The 24,569-nt window shown below is 46.5% G+C and overlaps 1 protein-coding gene across 2 annotated transcripts in view; it reads left to right on the top strand.

Annotated features, from left to right (window-relative positions):
* Positions 1-24,569, top strand: part of LOC127032277 (bMERB domain-containing protein 1-like) — a 55,638-nt gene that overhangs the window by 17,085 nt on the left and 13,984 nt on the right. For both annotated transcript variants that reach the window (XM_050919463.1, XM_050919464.1), the window contains exon 2: positions 194-311. In XM_050919463.1, the coding sequence (XP_050775420.1) occupies positions 194-311 (118 nt within the window). The remainder of the gene's footprint in view (positions 1-193; positions 312-24,569) is intronic.

Below are 24,569 nucleotides of genomic sequence, written 5' to 3'. Positions count from 1 at the left end.
CCCCAGGCAGGTACTCACAGACTGTGATCAAGTGGCCCCTTAACTTTCTCCATGTCTTTGCAAGGGCTTTTCTGGGATTTGAACAAGAAACCCTTGTGCGTCCAAAGCAAGAATCAAACCCCTAGATCAACAAGTCACTTTTATTTGTTGTCTCCTGCTTTCTAACCCAATTCATTTCATGTTTCATTTGCAGAAGAAATTGTTTCCATGGCTGATTCGACTACAACTGTGGGTGACATAGAAGGGGAGCTCTTTAAAATCGAGAGGATCAGAGAGGTCCTGGTAAGAAGAGAGTCAGAACTGAGATACATGTGAGTAGGTTGCCAGCTTCCTGTCTCCTCCTTTGGATTTTCCTGCGAGTTCTTCTGGCCCCTGGGTGGTGCATCAGCCATTAGAGTGAAAAGCATCCCCAGGGAACTGCAGAATGAGTCACAGCTCAGGGGATTTTTCCTCACTTGAAAAGGAGCCTGTCTGGGAGCGAATCTGGCTTGACATTCATCACTTGTGAGCAATCCCAACTGAACAGGTTTTGTTACAAAACCAGCCATTTTGTCAAAATTGACAAGATTCCTGCATTGCGGAGTCGGTGAAAAATATCACTGAGAAATTCTCCCACCTGTGTCTCGTGTGACTGGTTCAGTGCCATAGTCAGTGCCTGGTGCAGACTGGGGCAGGAGAGAAAGCAAGGTGTCTGGAGCTCAATCCAGATGTGACTGAGGTTTTCATAGATTTAAGCCAGAAGAGGCCAGTACGGTAAACTAGTCCCACCTCCTGCGTGACTCAGACTGTAGAATTTTACCTAGTAATCCAGGCATCAGGGCCACCACTTCAGGTTGAGGTAGAGCACAACTTTTAGAAAGAGAAACCCAACCTTGCTTTAAAGACGTCAACTGGTGGAGAAAACACCACATCCCTGGTAAAGTGATGGTGGTGGGTTGAGGGAAAGCAGCCAGAGGAGAAGACTGAGGTCATATCAGCCCCTTGATTGAGGGAGTGCATCCACCATAGGCCATCCAAACTGGCAATTTAGGGGTGAATTTTGGCTTCTGGCCACAAACTCTAGGATCCCCATGAGACTAGACATTTTGTGTTTTGGATGCTTTTGTTTCTGCCACAACTCATACATCACAGTATTGGTGGCTAGAGCCATTCATTGGGTCCCCATGCTTTGCAGGAGCATGGAATGTAAAAGGGAGTTTCATCTTTCGTTTTTAAGTGTAACCCTTCTGCCAGGTGGAGCCAGCAGCAACAAGGGCTGGGTTCAGTATCTATGGGTTCCTTTTCAACAATACAACACAAAACCGACTCAAGCCGCCACTCAGTGACATGGGACAATTACACACCACCCCCTGGGTGCCTCTGAGAGGCAATACTTCCCCTTTCACAAGCTCAGAGTCTGAGTGTAGCAAAAACTTTTATTAAAAGGAGGGAAGTAACTCAGCATTAATTTGGGAAAACACCGCCACTAGGGTTCATAAACATAAACCATGAGCAAAAGACCTACCCCCAAGTAAGCTGGGCAGTGTCCTTTTCACCTCAAGTTCTTAAGTCCAGCAACCCAAAAATTCCTTTAACTTACCCATCCCCTCTCTGCACCCCACTCACAGTTGCTGTCCTTGGCCAGTGCAGCCCCAGAGTTCAGAAGTTCATCCATAGAGTTCACCTTCCACCCTGGGTGGAACGGGGCGTAAGGAGGCACCTTACACGTCCTGCTGCTCAGGCACAGCCAATTGCCATGCGTCTCTGTGGGGCTTTGCTCTGGCCCTCTCTGCCAGCCATCCTGCTGGCCACTTCTTTCCACCAACTGCCCTGCAGACTGTGCCTCTCCACCAGCTGCCCAGCTGGCCACTCACCAAGATGTCTTCAGGGACCCCCACTTAACACAGCTCTCAGTGATTTCAGCTGTTCATGGGAGAGCCTCACTGCTGGTGCACACTGGGCAGTTTCTTGAAATAGAGACACTGTCTCAAAGTAGATCTAAAATTTAGACCTAAGTGTCAGTGATTTCAGCTCTGCAGCATGTAACAAGACTCAACTGATCTTAAATTAATTCTTTTAGTTTACTGTGGAAAGAGAAAGGGTCAAATGGTGTTTAAGACCCTAAACAGGACCCACTCCAGCAAGTACAACTATCCCCACTCCCTCTCAATTCATTGGGCTTTAGAACCCAAGTCCCCTGCCTAGCGACTGCCATTAAGTTGAGGGTGAGTCCCTCCATCAGGCTATGCCAGGTACAGTTCTGCTGCCCTCGGTTCACACAACAAGGATAACAACCTTTTATTACTCCTTCCCCAATAACAAGGAGACTGGGGATCCAACACTAGCCACAAGTTATCATTTGGGCTGGCAGTCCTATTATGCTGAACCCCTGGGGTAGGTGTGTCCGTGCAAACGAGAGCACCTCCTGAAGTCCTTTTCCACAGCTCACCACTAGATGTCAGGGGAGAGCTCATTCAGGTCTGCTTACATAAGTTTGTAGCCCTTCCCTTTGTGATGACCCTTCAGTGTGTCACTGACACAAAGCAATGTGGACCAGTCACTAAGACTGAAAGGAACAAGCAGCTGGGCTCTATCTTTGCAGCAGGAAGCTGGTGTGGGGAGTGACATGTTCACACACATGGTTCATATGTAAATGGAGTCAGCTAAATGTGGGGTGACCAGGCCCAGAACCTTGACACCAGGCCTGTGCAGAGCAATGTGTTCAAGGTGGCCAGGAATCAGTTTTGACTGGTGGAGGTGCAGGATGGTAAACAGCAGAATTTTTCACGCCAGCCTCTCAAAATGCTAAGGCTGGTTCTGCTGAGGGCCCCAAGGCCTTGATACTCAATGATCCCACTGAACCCGGCAGGTTGTGACTAGAGCAACGAGAAGTTTTTGTTTCAGAACCTGATATGATAATGAACCCACTACCTAGCCCAAGGTCATCGGAAGATTTGCTGAGATTCCCTGCAACTTTATTTGTAACTATGACTCATGCAATCGTTTGGTTTCTGACCACTAAAGGGGGAATTTAAACTGCCTGTATCGGAGATAGAACAGCTGGAAGCTGAGCTCTGACTTGGCTAACAGCAGGGATGAGCCTACCCTTTGCTTCAGCAGCATGACTTACATAGCAGGATCTTAACTACACAAGAAAGTTGCATTGCTATAGCATGAGTTGAGAATTTAAACCAATATAGTTAAAGCTGTGCAAAAAGCTGAGGAGACATGCTTATTTCTCGAGCTTGTCAGAAGGCAGAATTTCCATTTCATGGGAAATTCTGAAATTTAAAAAATGTAATTCCAAATTGGAACAAAAAGCCAAAATCTTGAAATTTCCCACGGAATAAAAAAAAAATCCCAAAATTTCCATTTGGTATCACTGAAATGTTTTGTTTCAGTAATGTCAGGACATTGAATTTAGACTTTTATGTTATACTGAAACATTATGTCTAATAGATTATGGGGGGTATGAAATGTAATATTAAAACAAAGGTTTTACTGTAATAAACGCTGAAACAAACCATTTTCACTTTATCAGAATGACATGGTTGACATGACTGAAACAAAACAAGAAAGTCAGAATTGTTCCCTTTGAAAATTTCAGTGAAATTTGAGATGTTCTTGCAAAATGTTTTGATTTTGACAAACTGCATTTTCAGACTGAATTTTTTTCCCACAAACTACCCATTTTACTGTAAGAGGGGATTCTATTCAGCTTAAGCTGATTTGCAACAAGTTTAATTAAACCAATATAAGTCATTCTTACACCAACATAAGAGTGCACATATAGCCTTTGGCTTAACACTATCAGTTTAAAAGCCAGTTCATGTTATTTCAGTATAACTTTCTCATGTAAACAGGCCTTAACCCCTTACTGGGGTGCTTGGTCCTTTACAGCAGCAATGGGTCATGGGGACATGAAAAAAGGTGGGTAAGTATATTTGGTATTTCCCCCTTTTTCCCTCTCCACTGGTCTCTTCAGTGCTTCAGAGTATAATTTCCCCTTTCTTCAAGTCCTTCCCCAGAGGAGGAGCTTTCCATGAGGCCAGGTGGGATGCAGAAGGATATTCTGAACTGGCCGGTGATGAGGGTCAAAATGCCCCCACCATGTTGGCATGTCCACACTGACTCTGGCTGCTGTCCTTTGAGGAGCATGCAAGGCCGTCCTTAGGCATAGGCAGAATAGGCAGCCGCGTAGGGCCTCACACTGCCTGGGGGCACCACTCTGCAGGCAGCCCAGACAGTGTAGAAGCAGGGCTGCTGGGTCCTAGAGAGAGCCGAATGCAGCACAGTCCGAGGAATGGGATTGGCTGCTGGGGTCTCTGGGAAGGGGAGAGGGTGGGGGTTGGGAAAGGAGCTCACCTGTGAGTGTGACTCTTTCCCCTCGGCTGAGGTCAGGTGAGGCTGTGGCTCTGGAACCAGTATCCTTTGTTGTCTCCCATGACATCCATTCTTCTCCCCCCTGCCCCACGGAGCACCCCCTCCTTTCTCCCTCCTCCCCAGGAGCACCCCTCTTTCTCTCCTCCCTCCCCTCCGTCAGGGCTGGGTTGGGTGAAGTGCTGCAGGGGAGGGGAGGCTGGCTGGCTGCTTGCTGAGGAATGAAAGTGAAAGTAACTCACTTCCTCGGCAGGCAGCCAGGATTGGAATGTCACAGAGTTTGGCTGGGGTTAGCCAGATGTGTGAAAAATCAGGATAGGGGATTGGGGTAGGGTGAGCAGATATCCCTATTTTATAGGGACAGTCCCAATTTTGGGGTCTTTTTCTTATATAGGCTCCTTTTACCCCCCCCACCCCCACCCCCACCCCCACCCATCCCTGTCCTGATTTTACACACTTTCTGTCTGGTCACTCTAGGTGGGGGTAATTGGTACCTATATAAGACAAAGCCCCAAATATCGGGACTGGCCCTATAAAATCAGGACATCTGGATCTGGCCACCCTAGCTGGGGAGCGCCTCTCCCCCAGGCTGGCAGCTGCCAGTGATCCATCTCATCCGGGGGGAGCTGCACAGGGCAGGCTGAGCTGCTGTGGCTCCATGGGTGCCCTGTCCCTGAGATCAGATGCTGTGCTAACTTCACCATGGTCCATAAGACTGGTGGTGGTGCCCATTGGCGTGTGATTGGATCTGAGGATTTGGTGCTGCTGTTGCCACTCTGCACCCCAAGAGGTGGATTTTGGGGTCCTGCAGTTTTCCACCTATCTCCTCCTCTACTGCAGCTGTTGGACCAGCGGGCTGGGGGGTGAGCCAAGCATGAAAGCAGTACTGTGTTGCCATTTAGATTGTCATTTAACAACTTTGTTTGCCAAAAATTCTTGCTAACAATCCTGAATCCAATTTCAATATTTTTTTTTTAAAAAAAATCAATATCTTAGCCAAAAACAGAAAATTAAGTTGTTGACAATTATTAGTGACAGGTTTGGTTTGAGGCAGGGAGTGGGCCAGTTTTCATCAGAGAAACAAAAAATGTTGACTGACTTTCCTATAGCCTGTTACTCCTGATAAGAGCCCTCCAACAACTGTAATATGCTCATCTCCTTACTAGTGTATAAAGCAGGGGTCGGCAACCTACGGCACACGTGTCAAAGGTGGCAGGTGAGCTGATTTTTGATGGTATGCAGCAGCAGGCTGAGCGGCTCAGCCCATCACTGCTCTGGGGTTCCGGCTGCTGCCCTATTGCCAGCTGGGATACCAGCCATCGGCCCCACTCAGCACCTGCTGCTGGCCTGGGGACCCCCAAGGAACCCCAGGCTGGCAGTGGGCTGAGCAGGCCAGCTGAACCACTCAACCTGCTGTCATCCTGGGGTTCCATTCACTCAGCCGGCAGCGGGCTGAGTGGGTTGGTGGCGGGCTGAGCAGGGCCGATGGGCGGTTGAGTGGCTCAGTCTGCTGCCAGTCTGGGGTGCCAGCAGCACTCAGCCTACTGCTACTCCGGGGTTCCAGCTGCCGGCCCCTTGCCAGTCAGGAGCTCAGCCGCCAGCCCCACTCTGCCTCCTGCCAGCCTGGGTGAGCAGAATCCCAGGCTGGTAGCAGGCTGAGGGGGGGTTGGCGGCCGGGATCCTGGCTGGCAGGAGTTGGTGGTCAGAACCCCAGACCAGCAGCGGGCTGAGCAGGGCCTGGGATCCTTGTCTAGGGTTCCAGCCACCAGCCCACTGCCGGTTTGCGGTTTCATTTACTCAGCTGGCAGTGCCTGAGCAGGACCGGTGGCCAAGACCTCAGATAATAACAATAGTTTATTTATATAATATAGACATAGAGAGAAACCTTCTACAAACATTAAAATGTATTACTGGCACGAGAAACCTTAAATTACAGTGAACTTGGCACACCACTTCTGAAAGGTTGCCGACCCGACCCCTGGTATAGAGTGACCATATGTTGTACTAAGATTCTCCTGCTTTTTTTTTCCCTGTGAGTCAGTGTAACTTTTGCCAGCCCAGAAGTTGGGCAGCCAATGTTTTACGTTTTCACAATGTTTTCTCCAACTTTCATAAAGTAAATACATAGTTAATATGAGTTAAAAAGGCCAGGGACACTTCTTTCTGAAGAATCTGTACAGCAGATCATGCCCATAGACGATCCAGAAAAGAAATTTGAGGTTGAATTTTTTAATGTTGTGATGGATAAAGCAGTATCTGCTGTTGATGAAAGTACACCATGAACAGTTTGGATTTTTGTATGACATAACTAAATTCAACGAAATAGGAAAACAAGAGCAACTAATGACAAAGTGCAAGAACCTAGAGAGCCTCCTGAAGCACGGTGATAGTTTTGATTTAAATGGACTTGAACTGTATGAAGAATTGAGTACACTGTCATCAATGTTGCCACATGCAAAATCGATGATGGACATTGTACAGTTTATTCATACCTGCAAACTTGTTGACATATATCCTAATGTGTACATTGCCACTCGTATTCTACTGACAATTCCTTTAACAGTAGCATCAGGAGAACGGAGTTTCTCAAAACTAAAGCTCATTAAAAACTATCTCCGCTCTACAATGAGTCAGGAACGCTTAACTGGTCTTGCTATTCTTGCAATCAAACAAGACATGACTTTGTCTTTGTCATACGATGACATTATTACTGATTTTGCAGCCAAAAAAGCCAGAAAGATTGCTTTTAATTAAAAACAAATCTTTGTTTCAATACCTCTTCATATAAATTTCCAATAAAATTTTGATAAATTAAAAAAAAATTTGCATCATTCTGTCATCAGAATTTTTTCTATAGTGCTGCTTCTTTAGTGCTATCCCATCACTATTACAGTGTGCTTAATTAAGTTAAACTGGTTTTAATAACGTGAATGTGGCAAGTTTTCCAATACTGTAAGCTTATGTCTGTGTTGCTAAGAGCAGATCAGGCACAGGGGCACCAGTTTAATAATCTCGCCTAGGGCACCATAAATCCTAAGGCCGGCCCTGGGAGCATGAGCTGGGGCTTGGGACGGGAACCTGAATCTAGCGCAGAGCATTACTTGTCCGCCAAGAAAGAGGCACTCCCAGATATCCATGTCTGTCTACATGTCGCTCTCAAATAGCTGCATGTCTCAGACATAGCTGTTTCCGCACTGACCTGTAGCGTCACTGTAAAGCCTCTTCCTAAAACTCTCCTATGCTTCCCCTTCCCAGGGCCTCCTTGGGGAATCCTCTCTGATCAAATCAAGACAAAGGGGAAACACTGCACATGAAAGGCTTGATTAGCATCAGTGCCTGATGCCTACCTGCACCATCGCCTTTTCCTCCCTGACTCAACACAGTGACAGCTGCTGCAGCCTTTGCAGCCAGAAGCCAAGGAAGGGGATTTTCCCTGGGACTGATTTCACTGCTGGACTCAACAGGCTTTGTTAGAACAAAATCCTGAGTCACGTCACGACTGAGACAGCCGAACTGCAATGCACAGAGTTCTGTAGCACCTGAGGTAGCTGACCACATCTTTAAAAGAGAGGTGTGGTCTATGCAAACTGCAGGTCCTACCATGCAATGCTCCATCTTTATCTGAGCAGTGTATAGGGGCCTTACAGAGGTCAGAAACCGTTCCCTAAGAAAAAGTCCTCCCCAGCTGCTCTAGAGCTGGCATATGGGCTCTGTGTCGGCCCTGCTCCCCACCACTCACACAGAATGGGTATTGGAGGTGGGAAGTGCGAGGCAGTGTGCAGGGTTAGGGAGGAGGTGTAGCTGGTTTGTGCTGCCCTGTGTTTATTCCTCACTCATAGAGGACCATGGAAAATAGACTCTATGTTAGAGCAGCCTTTAGGCTGTTCTAACTTATATCAAAGGCTGAGCATGGCCCCAGGATATGGGGAACACAAAAGTGGTTTGAAGCCACCTTAACCCACCCACCTTAACTCCATCTCTGCCCCAAGCACAGGAACCAAGTAAGCACAATTTGGAGTCACGGAAGGATACCAGCCCCTCAGTCTGAACCACTCAGGTTTTGATGCCTTGTGTCAAAGCTGGTTATTTCACTGTAGTTTAGCTTTGCTTTCGTTTTCTTTGCACATTTCATCCAAGGATCTCAAAGCACTCTACAAACAACATCATTACAAATTATCAATCTAGTTGTGCTGTCCTACACTCTTCTGTAGGATAGGTATAATTCTCCCTATCTTACAGATGGGGACATTGAATCACAGAGAGGTGATGTGACTTGCCCCAGGTCACCTGCATGTCAGTGACAATCAGAAATAGAACTCCAGTGAGTCCTAGATACAAGTCCTCTGCTCTAACCAGTAAACATACTCCCTTCCTCAGTGGGTTTTAAAACTTGAACTAGCTCCCCAAGAAACAGTGGCATCTCCTGTGTGGCTTCTCTGCTATCTCAGAAGCACAAATAGGTCTGAGTTCATTTGATTTGGTTTGAGAGTTACTCACTATCCAAATTCTAACAGACTGGTTCATCCTGCTAGTGGAGGATTGCAGCATTGGGCCCTAGATCCAGTAGAAAATAACCTTATGTTATTTTGTTATGTTATTTTCATAGCTGAAGTAACAGCTAAGAATGGTACATGGCTATGAATGGGAGGGAGGTCATTTCATTGTGACTTTATTTGCTTATGTGCCTGTGTGAGGCAGGGTCCTAGGGGCGCAGACACCACCCATTTAGGTATATAATGCAGCAGCCCGTGTTTGAATGCTGTATTCCCCTATTTTTATGTGATAGCTTCAGAACTCCATGCTGCGTCCCGTGTTCACACTGTGTCACACACTTGTACCAGTTCCACTAGGGGATTCCAAAGCAGAACCAGCAGCTGGACTTCCGCAGACAGCCAGGCAGTCCCAGCTGAGCACCAAGGGCTCGTTCAGACACATTCCCAAGTAATGAACTAACCCCACATGACTTGGAGCTGACATGACAGCCCGGATCTCACCCTGGGGTGTTCCAATGGGCACCTGGGCGTGTAAGTACCACTGATAGTATCAGCATCTTTATGTGGGATCTGGACATCACATCCCTCCCTCTGTGTTTAAAAACTGCCCTGCAATTTGTTTGGACTAAGAGGTAAACTCAGAATCCTCATTGCAAACATCTGCCGCTCAGCTCATATGGACCCCATTTAATGGTGCGATCTATCAGCCATACGAATCACGTTACCCAGTGCACCCTATAGCCACGTTGCAGCTTACACTAGTCTCTAGCTGAGTGCTTCAGGCAGGAGCAGAGGAGCTGCTGTTTCTCTGGCTGCCTGAAAGCCACCTGACTTGGGATTTGTTCTACACCCTGTGGACAAGCTCATTAAACAAAGCGCTGAAGGTGCCTGACAGGCACCTGCCACCAACAGGATGTGCCAAATGAAGGACATGACCATGCTTGTATTGTCACAACCTGCAAGACTTTATCCTGTTGCAGTCCTAATTCTGTGTGTAGACAGATTTTGGCAGTGCAGTGAGGGAAGGGGTCACAGGCCCTGACATGCATTTTTCCCCGGTGGGTGCTCCACCCCTTCTCACCCCTGCTCCTCCCCCGAGGCACCCCCCTACCCACCTGCCGCTCTCTCCTCTCTGCACCCCGAACAGCTGATCAGCCGCCAGCCCTGGGGCTGGAACCAGTGTGGCTGGTGGGTGCTGAGCACACCCTATTTTTTTCCCATGGGTGCTTGAGCCCCAAAGCACCCATGGAGTTGGTTGCTCGAGGTTGCCAATGCAGCATCCCTCATCTCCACCCTAAGCGAAGAGGCAATGAAATGTTTCTTCCACTCAGCCCAGGAGGTTTCTTTTGCACCTGCGCCTGTGACCCAAAGCAGAGCTGACAGCCCTTGTTTCACAAAAGCCAGGGTGAGTGGGAGCTGGTTATTGCAATGCTATTGGCCTGTGAGCGAGGAAGGAAGGAAAAAGCAGCCAGAGACTGGGCCTTTCTCCTGGTGTCTCTATTTCTGTTGTTAATTTCAGCACAGACGATTGCTGCTAAAATCAGAGATTACCTGGGAGACAGAGTGTGGCATCTCAGCAGCTTTCATTGACTACACTCTAAAGCAGCAGGGACCAATGGAAAGTGGGGCTCCAGGGCGCTATCCCTGCTGCCCAGTGGAATCTGTAGCCCCGAGTTAGGCCCCCAGGTCCCCATACAGTGCCTGGGGAGTCAGTCACTAGGAATGGGGTTCACAGAAGCTGGCAAGTGGAGTATGTGTGTGGGGGGGTAAATTATCCAGGAGTGAAGTGCCGAGGAAAGAGGAGCGGCCTAAGCCCTGCCCTCAGAAGTAGCTGGGTGCCTGTGTCTGGGCTGAAGGGAGGCACCTCCCTCTGCTTGGGATTCACAGCCAGGAACCCTCTCCTGGAGTCAGGCTGTGGCAGGCCAGAGCCAGGAGCCTAGTGCTGGGGTGGTCAACCTGCATCTGAGAAGGAGCCAGAATTTACCTATGTACATTGCCAAAGAGCCACAATAATACCTTGAAAAGAACAGGAGTACTTGTGGCACCTTAGAGACTAACAAATGTATTTGAGCATAAGCTTTCGTGGGCTACAGCCCACTTCATCGGATGCATGCTGTGGAAAATACAGTAGGAAGATATATATATATATATATATACACACACACACACAGAGAACATGAAACAATGGGTGTTACCATAGACACACTCTAAGGAGAGTAATCAGTTAAGGTGAGCTATTACCAGCAGGAGAGAAAAAACTTTTTGTAGTGGTAATCAAAATGGTCCATCTGCAGCAGTTGACAAGAAGTTGAGAGGAACAGTGGGGGGAGGGGAATAAACATGGGGAAATAGTTTGTTTGTGTAATGACCCATTCACTCCCAGTCTTTATTCAAGCCTAATTTAATGGTGTCCATTTTGCAAATTAATTCCAATTCAGCAGTCTCTCTTTGGAGTCTGTTTTTGAAATTTTTTTGTTGTAATATTGAGACTTTTAGGTCTGTAATCGAGTGACCAGGGAGATTGAAGTCTTCTCTGACTGGTTTTGAATGTTATAATTCTTGACATCTGATTTGTGTCCATTTATTCTTTTACGTACATTGGCCAAACTGGACAGTGCCTATTTCAATGGTAGTTAGGCACTTAAATATGTCTTAGGATCTGGGCCTAAGTGTATACTCACTTTTGAAAATGGGACTTAGCTGTCCAAGTCACTTAGGCCATGCAATGCTGAGCAGAGCAACACCTAAATACCTATAAAAATCTGGGCCTAAGTGACTAAATCCCTTTTGAAAATGCAACTTGAGATCTTAAACCACTGAGGTGCTTTTGAAAATTTTACTCAAGGACTTTTGGCTCAGCTATACCAACAGTGATAGTGCTCTTTGTTTATCTGAACAATTCTGAAATGACAGAAGATTCCAGCAATGAATATACGGTACTAATGCACCAATGGATGTCTTAATTTTTCATTTAAAGGACCTAGAGATTTACCCAAATTTTTGCAGAAATTTCCCTATCGACAGTTACACTGGAGCACTCCATACTGAGCAGGGTCAGGCAGTGATATCACTGCTTATTGTGGACTTTGTTATCATGAAAACCTGCTAATACTTGTTTCAATGCATTGGAATAGACCTCCGTTCTTCTAAGAATATGTCTATACTGCAATGACGGGATGTGATCACAGCTGATGTAGACGTACCCGCGCTAGCTTTAATAGAGTGAGGTCAGGTCCCAGGCCAGTGAAGCTGTGGCAGCGCGCACTTCAGCACAGGCTGTACAAACCCACCGAAACCCTGGGTAATGACTGGCTGGACTAGACTGTGCTGAAGCAAGTGCTGCAGCAGGTTTACTGCTCCGTTAAAGGTATCTTGAGTGTGACTGCTCAAGGTGTAATCACACCTTGTGATTGCAGTACAGACATACCTTAAGAGAGAAGCTTCACCTTTGCCTGTGCTCAGGGCTGGCTCTGGCTTTTTTGCCACCCCAAGCAAAAAAAAAGAAAAAGGGGGGGGGGGGCTGGCCGGAACAGCAAAGCAAAATTAAAAAAAAACCCCGTGGCGCAACAGGAGCGGCAAAGCGGGGAAAAAAAAACCTGCAGGGCAGCTGAAGCTGGGGTGCAGGGGGACTCCTTGCGCTGCAGATGCGCCCCGGCTAGCGGAGGGAGGGGAAGGGAGCTGGGGCAGAGGTGGCCAGGGGTTCAGCAAGGTACTCGCCACACTGCCCCAATCGCTGCGCCGCCTGCCAGGGGGACTCCGGGCTTTCTGCAGACCTGGCATCGGCTGGGGCAGAGGGAGCACGCAGCACAAGGACTTCTTAAATTCCAGTCATGTTTGTCAAGGGTGGGATGGGAGAACATTTCCTGGCCATGCCCATTTACATCCTGCAGAACTAAAAGAGTGAATGTATCACCGATCAAAAAATAAATTGATATCTGCTGGTACCTAGAATGACAGAAGAACATTTTTCATAGATGTGCTGAAAAGAGCATTGGGGGTCTGATCTTCCTGCACAGCCTCAGAAACTATGCCTACAATTATACATTATGCACTGAGCCACTCCTTCGTTATTTATTGAATATAAAAGATAAAAGCGCTTTTCCCTTCACTGTGCTCTCAGAGTAGCATTAGTTCTTCGGCCTTCATGTTCCTTTAGGGGTCAGCGAATGGTACAAGACAACAATCATTCCTTTTGTGAGAAAAGTAATTGAATCTCCTTAATGCCACATTACGTACAGAAATAATCTCGCTGAGCACTTACCTTCCTGATTCTAAAGGACTAAATACAGCGATGCAGAACATGGGAGAATTTCCATCAATAAAAGCAGCAAAGAATCCTGTGGCACCTTATAGACTAACAGACGTTTTGGAGCATGAGCTTTCGTGGGTGAATACCCACTTCCTCAGATGCATGTAATGGAAATATCCAGCTTTTACAGATCCAGACTAACACGGCTACCCTCTGATACTTGTTTCCATCAATAGTCATCCTCGCTTCAACTTCATTTTGCTACAATAAGGTTAAGAATCCAAGGTGAGCTCTACCGGTGTGGCACAGAAACTGGGAACAGCATGTGGGCTATAGGGAACCTGCTTAAAGATCATAAAAATGCCAGTATGAAATTGGGCCATGTATGCTAGACACAGAATCATGGAAGAAGAGGAAATAGCGTCAATCTGTTTAGCTCTGTTGAGGCTGCCCCAGGTAAACCATCTTCAGCAACAAACAGATCCTCAGAGGTATTTCAGTGCCTGGCCCATTCATTTGGGGATCTGGGTCCTCTTCACTAGAAATATATAAACTAATAAAAGAGAACTGAGAAAAGAGCAAGGGAGATGTTTAAAGCACTGGAAGGATTCATTTATGGGGTACGATAAATGTCTATAGCTCCCTCCCACTGTAAATACATGGTTCTAAAAATTAAAAAGCCTCCACTGAGCATGCTCCAGCCCAACAGCCTGCCCTTCTTCTTCTTCTTCTTCTGGATGATGGAGATTTAGAGCAACAACTATAATTTTACGTTCAGGTGGGTAAGCCAGATAATTGCATTAGGAGTAGCAGAGTGTAACGCTCCTTTCTATTTGTGAATAAGGCATTAAGTCGTTATATGTTCCACAGTCTGTTCTGGGTGACCACAGTGGAGCACTGGAGAGTTTTTAATTTTCCATTGGTGCATCAAGTAGCCACATATGCCATGGTTTGTGCGGATGTCTTTAGGGTTTCCTATAAGTTTTGTGGAAGATCAAGGCCAGGAATCTGAGCCCCAGAGACCCTCACACATGGTAGGCATGGCACGAGAGCCCCAGATGGGATCGTGTACCAGCAGCAGCCAACACTGTATTGGGATTCAATAGGAAACTGTGATTTCAAGTCGCAGCTCCTCAGCTGGCTAGTATTAATAAAGGTGTGCCTGTCCCAGCCCTGCAGGTATCATTCATCCCTTCTACAAATGGATGAGAGGTTTGACAAGGTCACTTCTGACAGAGCAGGGCATTGACCTTAGATCTTATGGGCATTTGTACACAGGGATGCTCAGAAAAGTTAAAATGACCTAGGAGCTGAAAGCCTGTGCTGGCACATGGGTGTAATTCATAAAGTTATGCAGCCCCAAATGGCGGAGGACTTAAAAAATTGGTTGGTAAGAGAATGTGAAGCCCAGTGATGCCTGAACGTGGTGATATTCTGAACAGAAAGGGGTCTCAGCTGTTTTTATTGCTTCACACTGACTCAGAGGACTAGAATGGCTACAGCAAACTAAGGCTACTTTAGTGTCACATGGGTGGCGGAAGGATTTTGTGCACCTGAATTTATGTGCATTAACGTCCCAGCTTTAATTAATTCATCTGAGTGCCCTCAGAGGGCAAATCTCATCCACTCAGCCACACTGCTTATCAAAACCAATGTGCCAGATCTATGTGATTGACTTGCTATGGGTAACTACTGGACACTGCCCTCTGGAGGCAAGAATAGGACAGTAACACCCAGGATTCCTGAGTTCCAACACTGCTCTGCTATCTAGCAATTAGTTGTGTAAGCCACTGGCAAAGCATGTGTCATGTCTCCCTCTAGTGACTGGTACACATGGAGGAAACAACCTGTTGCTTCACAAATGAATCCTTTATCTCAAGTGGCAGAGGGCTTTGCTGTGGATCTAAAGGCTTGGGGTTTTAGCCGAGCTGATGGTCTATGCAGGGGGATTGGCACAATTCCACAAAATGGAATTTCAGGATGAGATATTCAAAAACACCTAAGGAAATTAACTGTCTAACTCCCATTGGCTTTCAGTGGACAACAGATACCTAAATCCTCTAGTGCTTTTGACAATGCCACCCTTTGTTTTTTTTTAGTTTTCTTTTTTAAAAACATAGGAAATTACAAACAAAAAAAACTCCATTAAGGCATGTTAAGATTGTAACCTCAAACACTCCAACGTTAGGGAGTGCCGGAATGAAGATTGCCTGTTCAACCTGTTCATTTGACTTATTTGTCCTTGTGTGTTATGATATAAGGTTGGATTTTCAAAAGTACGTAAGTGACTTAGAAGCACAACTCTCATGGCAAGTCAATGGAACTTCAGCTCTCGAGTCACTTAAGGTTTTTTTGAATCCTACCTAAGGTCTTTCATTGCATGACTGTGTGCTATTTATTCTACAGGAGTCCTTATTCATTCATGGCACAGGATGGTCAGTCAATGAGTCAGAGGGTTGCAAGAAGCCAACAGCTGTTCGCTGTGTTTAAGGCACTGGACTGGGATCCAGAAGAGCCAGACTCTGTTCCTGGCTCAGACACAGAATTTCCTGTGGGACGTTCAGCAGGACCGCACTACAGTGCTTGTGTAACTGGAGCTGGTGGGACTTCTCTGATAGAATGATTTTCTGGTGGAGAACCTGATTTCTGGAAAGTCAAAATATTCCACAGAAAAATTTTGATCTTGCTGAAATTATGAAATCCAAATGAATTTTTTCATTTTGGGTTGGTTTGACCCAAATCAGAATATTTCATTTTTTGAACGGACCCAAAACATTTAGTTTCTAATCAAGGTTATCAAAACTTTAAATTGCATTTTACTGTTCATGGTACATTGTCTTATGGGAGTTGTAATTCTGGCCCCCATTCTCTCCTATGGGCCAGGCTCCCTGGAGGGCTACATCTCTCATAGGGCTATGTGCTGATTTCATTCTGACAGAGGTGTGTGGTGAATCATTGGTATCACATGACTCTGGGTGCATTATGGGATTTGTAGTCTGACGGGGCGGGGTTTGGCCCATAGGGGAAACTGGAAGCATTGGGGTCCTGACAGCTCCCATAAGGCTCCAGACTCATGTGACTCCCATGATGCATCACCATACAAAGATGGAGTTTGATCTTGACATGACTGAAAATGAAACCTTTTGGGTTCTTTCAACAAGCCCAAATGAAACACCTTGATTCTTGCAATGCCAAAATGTTACATATATGTTGAAAATGTCGGAACGACACATTTTGACATTTCTTAATCAAAATACTTCAGAATTTCTGTACCAAGGAAACTTGAAATTTCAGCTTTTTATCCTGTTTTGCAATGAAAATATAGCGTTCAGCAGAGCCCTCACATGCTACCCTTTGTGGATAAATACCACACAAGTGATGTATTAGTTGTAGTGAGTTTGTCGGGTCTGAGCCAAAAGTTGCTTGTAAAGTACAGTGACCCCTTTTGCCAGCTGGCAGCACAGCTTGCAACCTAAACAAAAGTTACAATGTGACAAGAAGTGGAAAGCAAACAATGAGGCCTGAGGAAATACAGGAAAAGAGGGCGAGAGGTAGAGAAATAAGGTTATGAGCGTACATAGGGCTTGTCTACACTTAAAACGCTGCAGTGGTGCCACTGTAGCACTTCACTGAAGATGCTACTTATGCCAACTGGAGGGCTTTTCCTGTCAGCGTAGCTACTTCATCTCCCCGAGAGGCAGAAGCTAGGCCGATGAGAGAATTCTCCTGTTGACCTAGTGCTGTCTACACTGGGGGTTAGGGTTGGCTTAACTATATCGCTCGGATTTTTCACACCCCTGAGTGATGCAGTTATACCAACCTAATTTCCTAGTGCAGACCAGGCCTTAGCTTAGCAGGAGTCAAACACAGAAATGTATATAAATAGTGAGAACAGCCTGGGTTTTGGTAGTAAGGAATAATAAAAACAAGAATTTTAGAATGGGTATATACACACCAGATTCAGGGCACAAGCTAATTTCTAAGGGGGCTGGAATAAATTTTCCCTGGAGGCAGGTTATCCTGTAACTGCCTACTACCTTGCACCTGCCTCTGAATCATCTGGTTCTGTTCTCTGTTGGAGACAGGCTGCTGGGCTAGATGGATCCCAGATCTGATCCATTCTGGCAGTTCTTATGTTGAGGTAGCTCTGTGCAATGTCCTCCTTCCCACTCCCACCTCCAGTGGTTTGTTTCTTTGTTTTTCCCTAGCCTAGCAGCTATTCTGTTTTGTGCGTTTTGATCTATTGATAGTATTTTGAAGGCACCTGTCATCATTAAGCGGTCATGGCAATGCAAAGGTTTTTTCATGCAACCCGAATTCTATGCTTAGCTAGTACGTAAATGAGTGGGATGAGATGGAGAGATGCTAGAGAGCTGGCTTCCTGCTCAACCTATGCACATTTCTGAAATTAGCATCTCTGCAGCTAGTCAATGGTTAGCACAGCAGCTGGAGAATACACTTTAAAACAAGCTTAACTCCCCGCTCTGCATTATTTGCTTTGAGCTTGTTGCCATCCAAATAAATCAATGAGCTGCTGGACTCAGCAGAAGATGATGGAGTCCAGAGGAAATATATATATTTCCTGCAGCTGGTATATTTTGCTTGTATAGCAGAGCCGTGCAGCTCCCTGTCATTGTAGCAGCACCACTAATGCTCTTCTCCTTTCTATTTATTTCTTTTCCCTTCCCTAATTAATATTTTGGTGTTCTCTGCTCTGCTGACAATGCTGCAGCTTCAGGCAGCTCTGTCCAAACATGATTTATTCCCAAAGGGGTGAAGGATGGTGAATCACAGCCGACAGGGTTGTTTGAACTGCAGAATGGATGCTTAGCAACCCACACTTTAAAGTGAACTAAAGACATATCAGTTGAAGGCAGCACAAGCTAACAAGTAGCGGAATCTATACTGGATACCTAGAAATGCCAACAGCATTTTCACAGATTAAAGGCTTTTCTGGGGGACTTGCGAAACATCTAATGGGCTTGAGCATACTCCAGTGAGTCCAAACCATGACAGCATTCCACGGCATCAGTACGGCGTTGCAAAATGTACAATGCTCAGGTTTTGTCTAGACTGGGAAAATGAGCTTTGTTAGTAAATGTGTCAGCTCACAGCCTTTTATTAGCACCGTTTAACATCATTCACCTTTGTAGTGCAGACAAAGGCAGCTACCTGGACTGGATTGGCTATCCTAGGTGTTGGTTAACATCTTGCTAATTAAAATATTTTAGTTAACATGTTTTCTAACACACATCATCTGCCCAGTTTGAGCAAAGCTGTGGAGGAGGGGGCGAGTCCCAGGTTCAGGTTCCTCTGTGTCAAGTGGGTCCTCAACTCAGGTGTTTATGAAGTGGGCTCTGGCCCTGACCTGGGTGTAGCTGCAGAAGAGGTGGGCCCCGGTCATGATGGTCTCTGAGATGGGCCCCAGTGCAAGGGGACTTTGAGGTAGAGGTGGGCCCAGGCCTCAGGTGTCTCTGAGGCAGAGATGGGCCCTGGTGACAAGTGTCACTGAGGTGATGGTGGTCTTGTTAAATGAACAGGAATTGCAGGTGCTTAGCACTTCTGAGGATGAGGCCCTTAAATTGTATGCTTCTTAGGGCATGAACCTTGCAAGGACTGCTTTCTTACAGATAGGCACAAGATACAAACTTTAGACCTGGATTCAGAGACTGCTAGACCAGAAGGGACCATTGTGATCATCTAGTCTGACGTCTAAAAGTTGCCCAAAGGCTGTGTGTCTTCAGATCATGAGTTTTAGTTTGGGCTTGTATCTACTCTTCAAGTGACAGTGAAATGCCAGGCGTACCAACAGCACAGTAGACATAATAGCAGCAGAACACCAGCCACACCATACTAAGCAATTATTCCAAACGCTGGCCAGGTCAGCAATACCATGTAGTTCATTGTGTCCCCGGGAGCCCCTCAGTGCCAACTGGCAGAGGGCACACCAGACCATAACTCACATCAGGCCTAACACATTCAGGGTCCCAACTCACTGTTCTCATAATCTGTATGTAAAAGTTCTTGTGTAAAGTATCCTATGCACACTGGTAACACACTTGCATGACATATGTATGGGGGGTGTGTACAAAGAGTTATAGATGTTCTTAAAATGTTTTTGGCAGGCAGCATATAAAGCCCAGCCTGACCTAGACAAAGGAATGTTTGTTTAACCTATCTGAGCAGCTTGATCTCAGAGGACATATGAGGTAAACACAGCCATCAAGCTAGAAAATGGGGGAGATGAATGCTTAACAGCCTCAACAGGGGGTGGAGTCTGCACCCCCAGGAAGCCTTCCTGGCTCTTGAAACAGAAACAGTGAACTTTGGAGTAATATTAAGGGGGGCAAAGAGACATCTGAGTCATCCATCACCTATGGTACAAAGGGGAGCAGCCCCCTTTGAGTTCATGAAAAGTGGATCCTCTTGGCCTGGGAGGCAAAAGTAGCTGTAAACTGACTATAAATGAGAAACCTGCTTAGACAGAGACTGTAACTTGCTGAAATTGTTTTAGTCACTAGGAAACGTGTTTTGTTTTGTTTTGTTTTACTTGTAACCATCTCTCTCTCTTTCACCCGTATCTATTATCCTTTACCTCTCTCTTCTTTCCGAATAGACCAATTCTTGTTTTATTACAAAATGTATAAACTGGAGAGTTTAGGCTGGTGTGTGTACTATGTACTTAATAACTAAGCAAAGCTCTTCCTTGCAGAGGCTGAGAGGGGTAAGACAGTGGCTCACAGTTCTGGGTACCCCAAGAGAAGCATCACCATTACACCCAGATATGTTCCTTTCTTGTCCTGCATGAAGTGAGGACGTAGTGCAGGGACATGGATATAATTTTTTAAAATATTCCAAACAAGCGAAAACCCCCAACCCCAGTGCGGAGGCAGCTCAGCTCCATTCACCTCCCAGGTGAATGTCTGAGCAGGGCCGGCTCCAAGCTTTTTGCCACCTCAAGCAAAAAAATTTTCCTGCTCCCCCCCCAGCTCTGCCCCAACTCTACCTCTTCCCAGCCCCATTCCAACCCCTTCCCCAAATCCCCGGCCCCGCCCCCGGGCATGCCACATGTCCCCTCCTACCCCTCCCACCCAGGCAGGGTGGAGAAGCGGAGCAGCGGGGCACTCGGGGGAGCATGCAGCAGTGGAGTGGATGTGAGCTGGGGGGAGCAGTTCCCCTGCCCTCCTCCAGGGTTATTTCCTGCGGCCCTCGCTGTGCCCCCCATTGCCGCAGCTCACCTCTGTTCAGGGCCAGTTCCCGGCTTTTTGCACCCCAAGCAAAAAAAAAAAAAAAAAGGAGCCGGAGCGCCGCCCCTTGGAAAGTGCCACCCCAAGCACATGCTTGGAGCGCTGGTGCCTAGAGCCGGCCCTGTGTCTGAGTCACCTCTTCTGCTAACCAAATTGGCCATCTGGCCATAGTGATAGATTGTGGCTATGAGCAACTGCCTGGCTGGCGAGACTGGGAGCCCTGGGGGGATATACAGTGACGGCTTCTGTTAGAGTAGAACCATATCTGGTCCTGGGGTCACCCAGCACACAGGACTGCATTCCTTCTGCCGACGGAGTTGTTCTCTGCTCAAAGTCTGAGCAACCCCTCCCTGCCTGTAGAGGGCTTTCCAGTCCCTTCATCAGCACAGGACTGCTTGGGGGCACATGCATCAAGAGCACAAGAACCAAGCTATGCAGCGGCCTGGGGCGGGGAAGGGACCTGCTCCTTGAGGCACCCCAGGAACAAGATGAGCAATCCAGTCCCTGGTGTGCATGTGTTTTGTGACACTTGTCACACCAGAATGCCACCCTTCCCTGTTCCACAGCTCTCCCATTCCTCTGCAATCACTGCCTCTGATACTGCACCCAGTCTGGCCTCAGAGAAAGAACTGATCATATGGTAGATGGAGCTATGCAAGAAAAAACCTGCCAGCTGCTCTGATGGGAAATCAGGCCTGATGGTCTGTGAATATAGAACTAACCAACCCTGGGGAATTCCACTGTCATTCAGCAAGAGTTCAGTGCAGAATTAGAACTAATCCTCTAATTGTCAAAGTCCATCAACTAGTTCTTAATTAAAGGGAAAAGTCTTTGGAAGCGCATCTTCCCATCAGCATGGAAACCCAGCCAAATATATATGCAGCCAGCATCACCGCTGCTTGGCCAAGGAAATTCCCAGGGGAGCTGGGCTCCAAATGAACTGTAACTTGCTATTCCTTAATTTGTTATTATAACAACGAAAAACACATTGTACTGTTTGGGACAGCACTTTACATGCAAATCATGGAGGAAATTAGATGCTGCTCGGTTTCGATGCCTCAGGTGTGGAAACTGAGGTACAGAGAAGCTAAGTGATTGGGCCAAGGTAACAAACTGCCAGTCACAGACCTAGGAAACAAAATCAAGACACCCGACTCCCAGGCCTGCGTGCCGACCCCGAACCATGAGTCACATGCCGATCAGAAGAGTCACTGCCCTGTCATTTGAAAGTACTGCAAGAAGGATTCACATTTTCCAGCATAGATCTATAGTTGCAGATTTGAAAAATCCATACAAATAAATGTACAGTGAAAGTCTCCAACTCATGGACTTAGATGCCATGGAGCTTAGATGCCAAGAAAGGAAGGTGCCTTAGAAATATCATTGGGACAGATAGGGCCTGATGCAAGGGCCAATTGAAATAAATGAAAAGACTCCCATTGATTTCTGTGGGCTGTGGATATGGCAATTAAGAGATGTAGTCTTGAGAAAGCAGAAGCTGGGAGCGCTGGAGGAGCACTGTTGTGATTATTGGACTTTAAAATTCACCCCAATTGTAAGCTTAAATGTAAAAAATGTGTGCAAGTTCATAAGATGTCCCAATAGTCTAAAACTTTTTGCTTGTTTGGAAATCAGCCATGGAAAATGTGATCAGGTTGGTTTTAATAAATGGATGTTATGAACAATGCAAGAGACAGACAGAGAAGCTGGATTAATGCAAACGAAAAGGGCCTGCCGATATCGTTCAAGAACTGTTGAAATCACGCTTGGTAAAAGCAGAAGATGCGGAACCAGAAGTTAATGGACCAAAATTGGCATGATGGACAAAATACTGAGGGGCTGAGCTATGCTGTCCACTTTTCCCTTTTCTAGTTTTCTTGAAAAGAGCCTGAAAAAACCCCACATTTTCATCTCCCATCTCCCTTCCCAGCTGGCATCTCCGCTCATCTTCTCTGAGCCCAGGATAGAAGGAACAGAGCGGACTGAAAAGCTTTCTTCCTCTGACAGGAGATGTTTTTCGTTCACAAGTTCTGAAAATCAACACATCATCATGACATCCTGTTCTCAGCCCATCAGTGGGGATACCTAATTGCCAGCACTGCAGAGTCATGTAAGAGCCAGTTCTGTTTCCTTGCTTTTGGGTTGCTTTTCATGCTCCTTCCTTCCTCCTATCCTGTCTCTCATTCTCTCGACTTTCCATCCAATCCTGAAATCAGCCACATTGCATCAGCACAGCAAGATGAGACGACCATAATCCTGCCCTGGCTAAGGAGAAAAAATACCCAACGGGATGACATCCCTGACCTGAAGGGGAGCCAGGGACCAAGCAACAGGTGCTGCGGTTGATCTGCCAGCCAAAGCATCCATTCGTGCCTGACCTGCCATCCAGTGGTCCAAAGACATCAACAAAAGCTGTATTTCCCCCACATTTTCTATCCTACCTCTCCTTCACCTTCTGTGTGAGTGTCTCTGTTAGAGACAGGAGAAGTAAATACCTTTCACCCATCAGGACTGAATCTAAAATTAACCAGTTTTCCTTTTCAACAAATGAAGGTTGTTCTGAAAATAAAAGACGCTGATATTTTGCCTCCAAGAGGAGAAACACTTGACAGGTTTTGATTGTGCAAAACAAACAATCATTCAGTATCCATTTTAATATAAATTCTCATTTTAATTTCTTGTTCTTTCTTGCGGTTGATCCATAATTTTTCAATTTCACAATGAATGCTTTTGGGTGTTTGCCAAAGAACTGAGCAAAACCAAAGCCTCTGTATCACTGTTCTACTGTTGGACAGTGAAAGAGTTTAGAAACACCTTTAACTCTTTTGGCCCTTGAAATCAGTACAACACACAGTATCACAGTTACAAGTCTAGCTGCATCTCTGTCCTCTCAGTGGTCTCTGAGTGCACCCCCACAGGTATCAGGCATTGGGACTTTACCTCTCCTGGGCTGGAACCATGCGATTCTCCCAGTCTCAAACCAGGCCCCGTGCTAGGAGACCCTGTGGGTCAGCCATTCTTAGTCAGCAAATCCAGCTGGGTTTTGCATCTGTGGTTCTTCTCTTAGGGAGCCTGTGACCAGTGGTGAATCTGGTGACCAGTCAGCCTGCTTACACCACCGTATTGTTTACTCTTAACAATAGGAACAAAGCATAACATAAGACAGGTTTTAAAACAGCAAAAGATCTACGTGCATGTCTGTCTTACCTAATGGCTTCCCATCCTCTGGCCAGAAGCCTAGCAAGGCCTGACTTCTTCAGACACCCCATCTGTGTGGGTCAGTCTGGTGCCCTGAATAGCTCCCCCCACCCTATAGCATGAGTCTCTTCTTATCCAGCCCGAAGTCCTTCCACTGTCAGTTGCCTGGGCTGAGGCCTTGCTGCCCAAAGCCAGCTTGGTGAGTTCCATGGGAGCTCGAGCCAGCCTTCTCCAGGCCAGTTGCTTCCCCATCATCTCGCATCACCCCCCTCAGTCTTTGCTGGGAGGGGATGACTCATCTCAAGTCTTTGTTTTGCCTTCCTGTTTGCTTCCCAAGAGTCCTATTGATTTAACCCAATACAGTCATCCAGGTACCATCCCATACAACAATCTGACAGTCATACAGCACATAGAACATTTATAAATTATTACAGAGCAGCCCCACTTCTATCCCGCACAGCATTTACAGTGCAGAGCTACAGGAGCACTGGCTTTCCCCTGCGACCTCCAGCCCCCTTCTCCACAAGATCATTTGGCTCCTGCTGGATGCTGGGATCTCCATTTCCAGAGTCCAGCATGAGGCTTAGGATCTGACCTACTGCTGTTCTTCAAGAAGCAGCTGAAACTTTTTATTTCTAGTCTTCCACTGCCAATGCTTGGTTATCGATTCTTCATTAGCGGTTATTGCTTTGTTTCGTTTGTTTTATAGCTATTAAATGAAGAGCCTGGGAACTGAGAACTGTGTGTAGCTAGGCAACTGAAAAGATGTGTTACCTTTCTGGCTTCTGTGCACTGCACCTTGCACAGTAGAGGAGTCTACCTGCTACAGGGACAGCTGTGAGGCAGCTGGCATTTGTGGTTCAGGTCAGGTGCAGAATGTCACACAGTGAGTTGCTGTGATGTCTCCATCTTTCAATTTTAAAACAACTTTGTTTGTTCTTTCTTTGTTGTTTTCCTTAATTTGAAATAAGAGTTACAGTGACAGGGATATATGGGGTTCTCTTATGTGTGGGAGACATAACA

This window comes from Gopherus flavomarginatus, chromosome 12 (assembly GCF_025201925.1).
Source record: "Gopherus flavomarginatus isolate rGopFla2 chromosome 12, rGopFla2.mat.asm, whole genome shotgun sequence".
In the NCBI taxonomy this organism is placed as follows: domain Eukaryota; kingdom Metazoa; phylum Chordata; order Testudines; family Testudinidae; genus Gopherus; species Gopherus flavomarginatus.
This window is presented reverse-complemented; position numbering and strand designations above follow the sequence as displayed.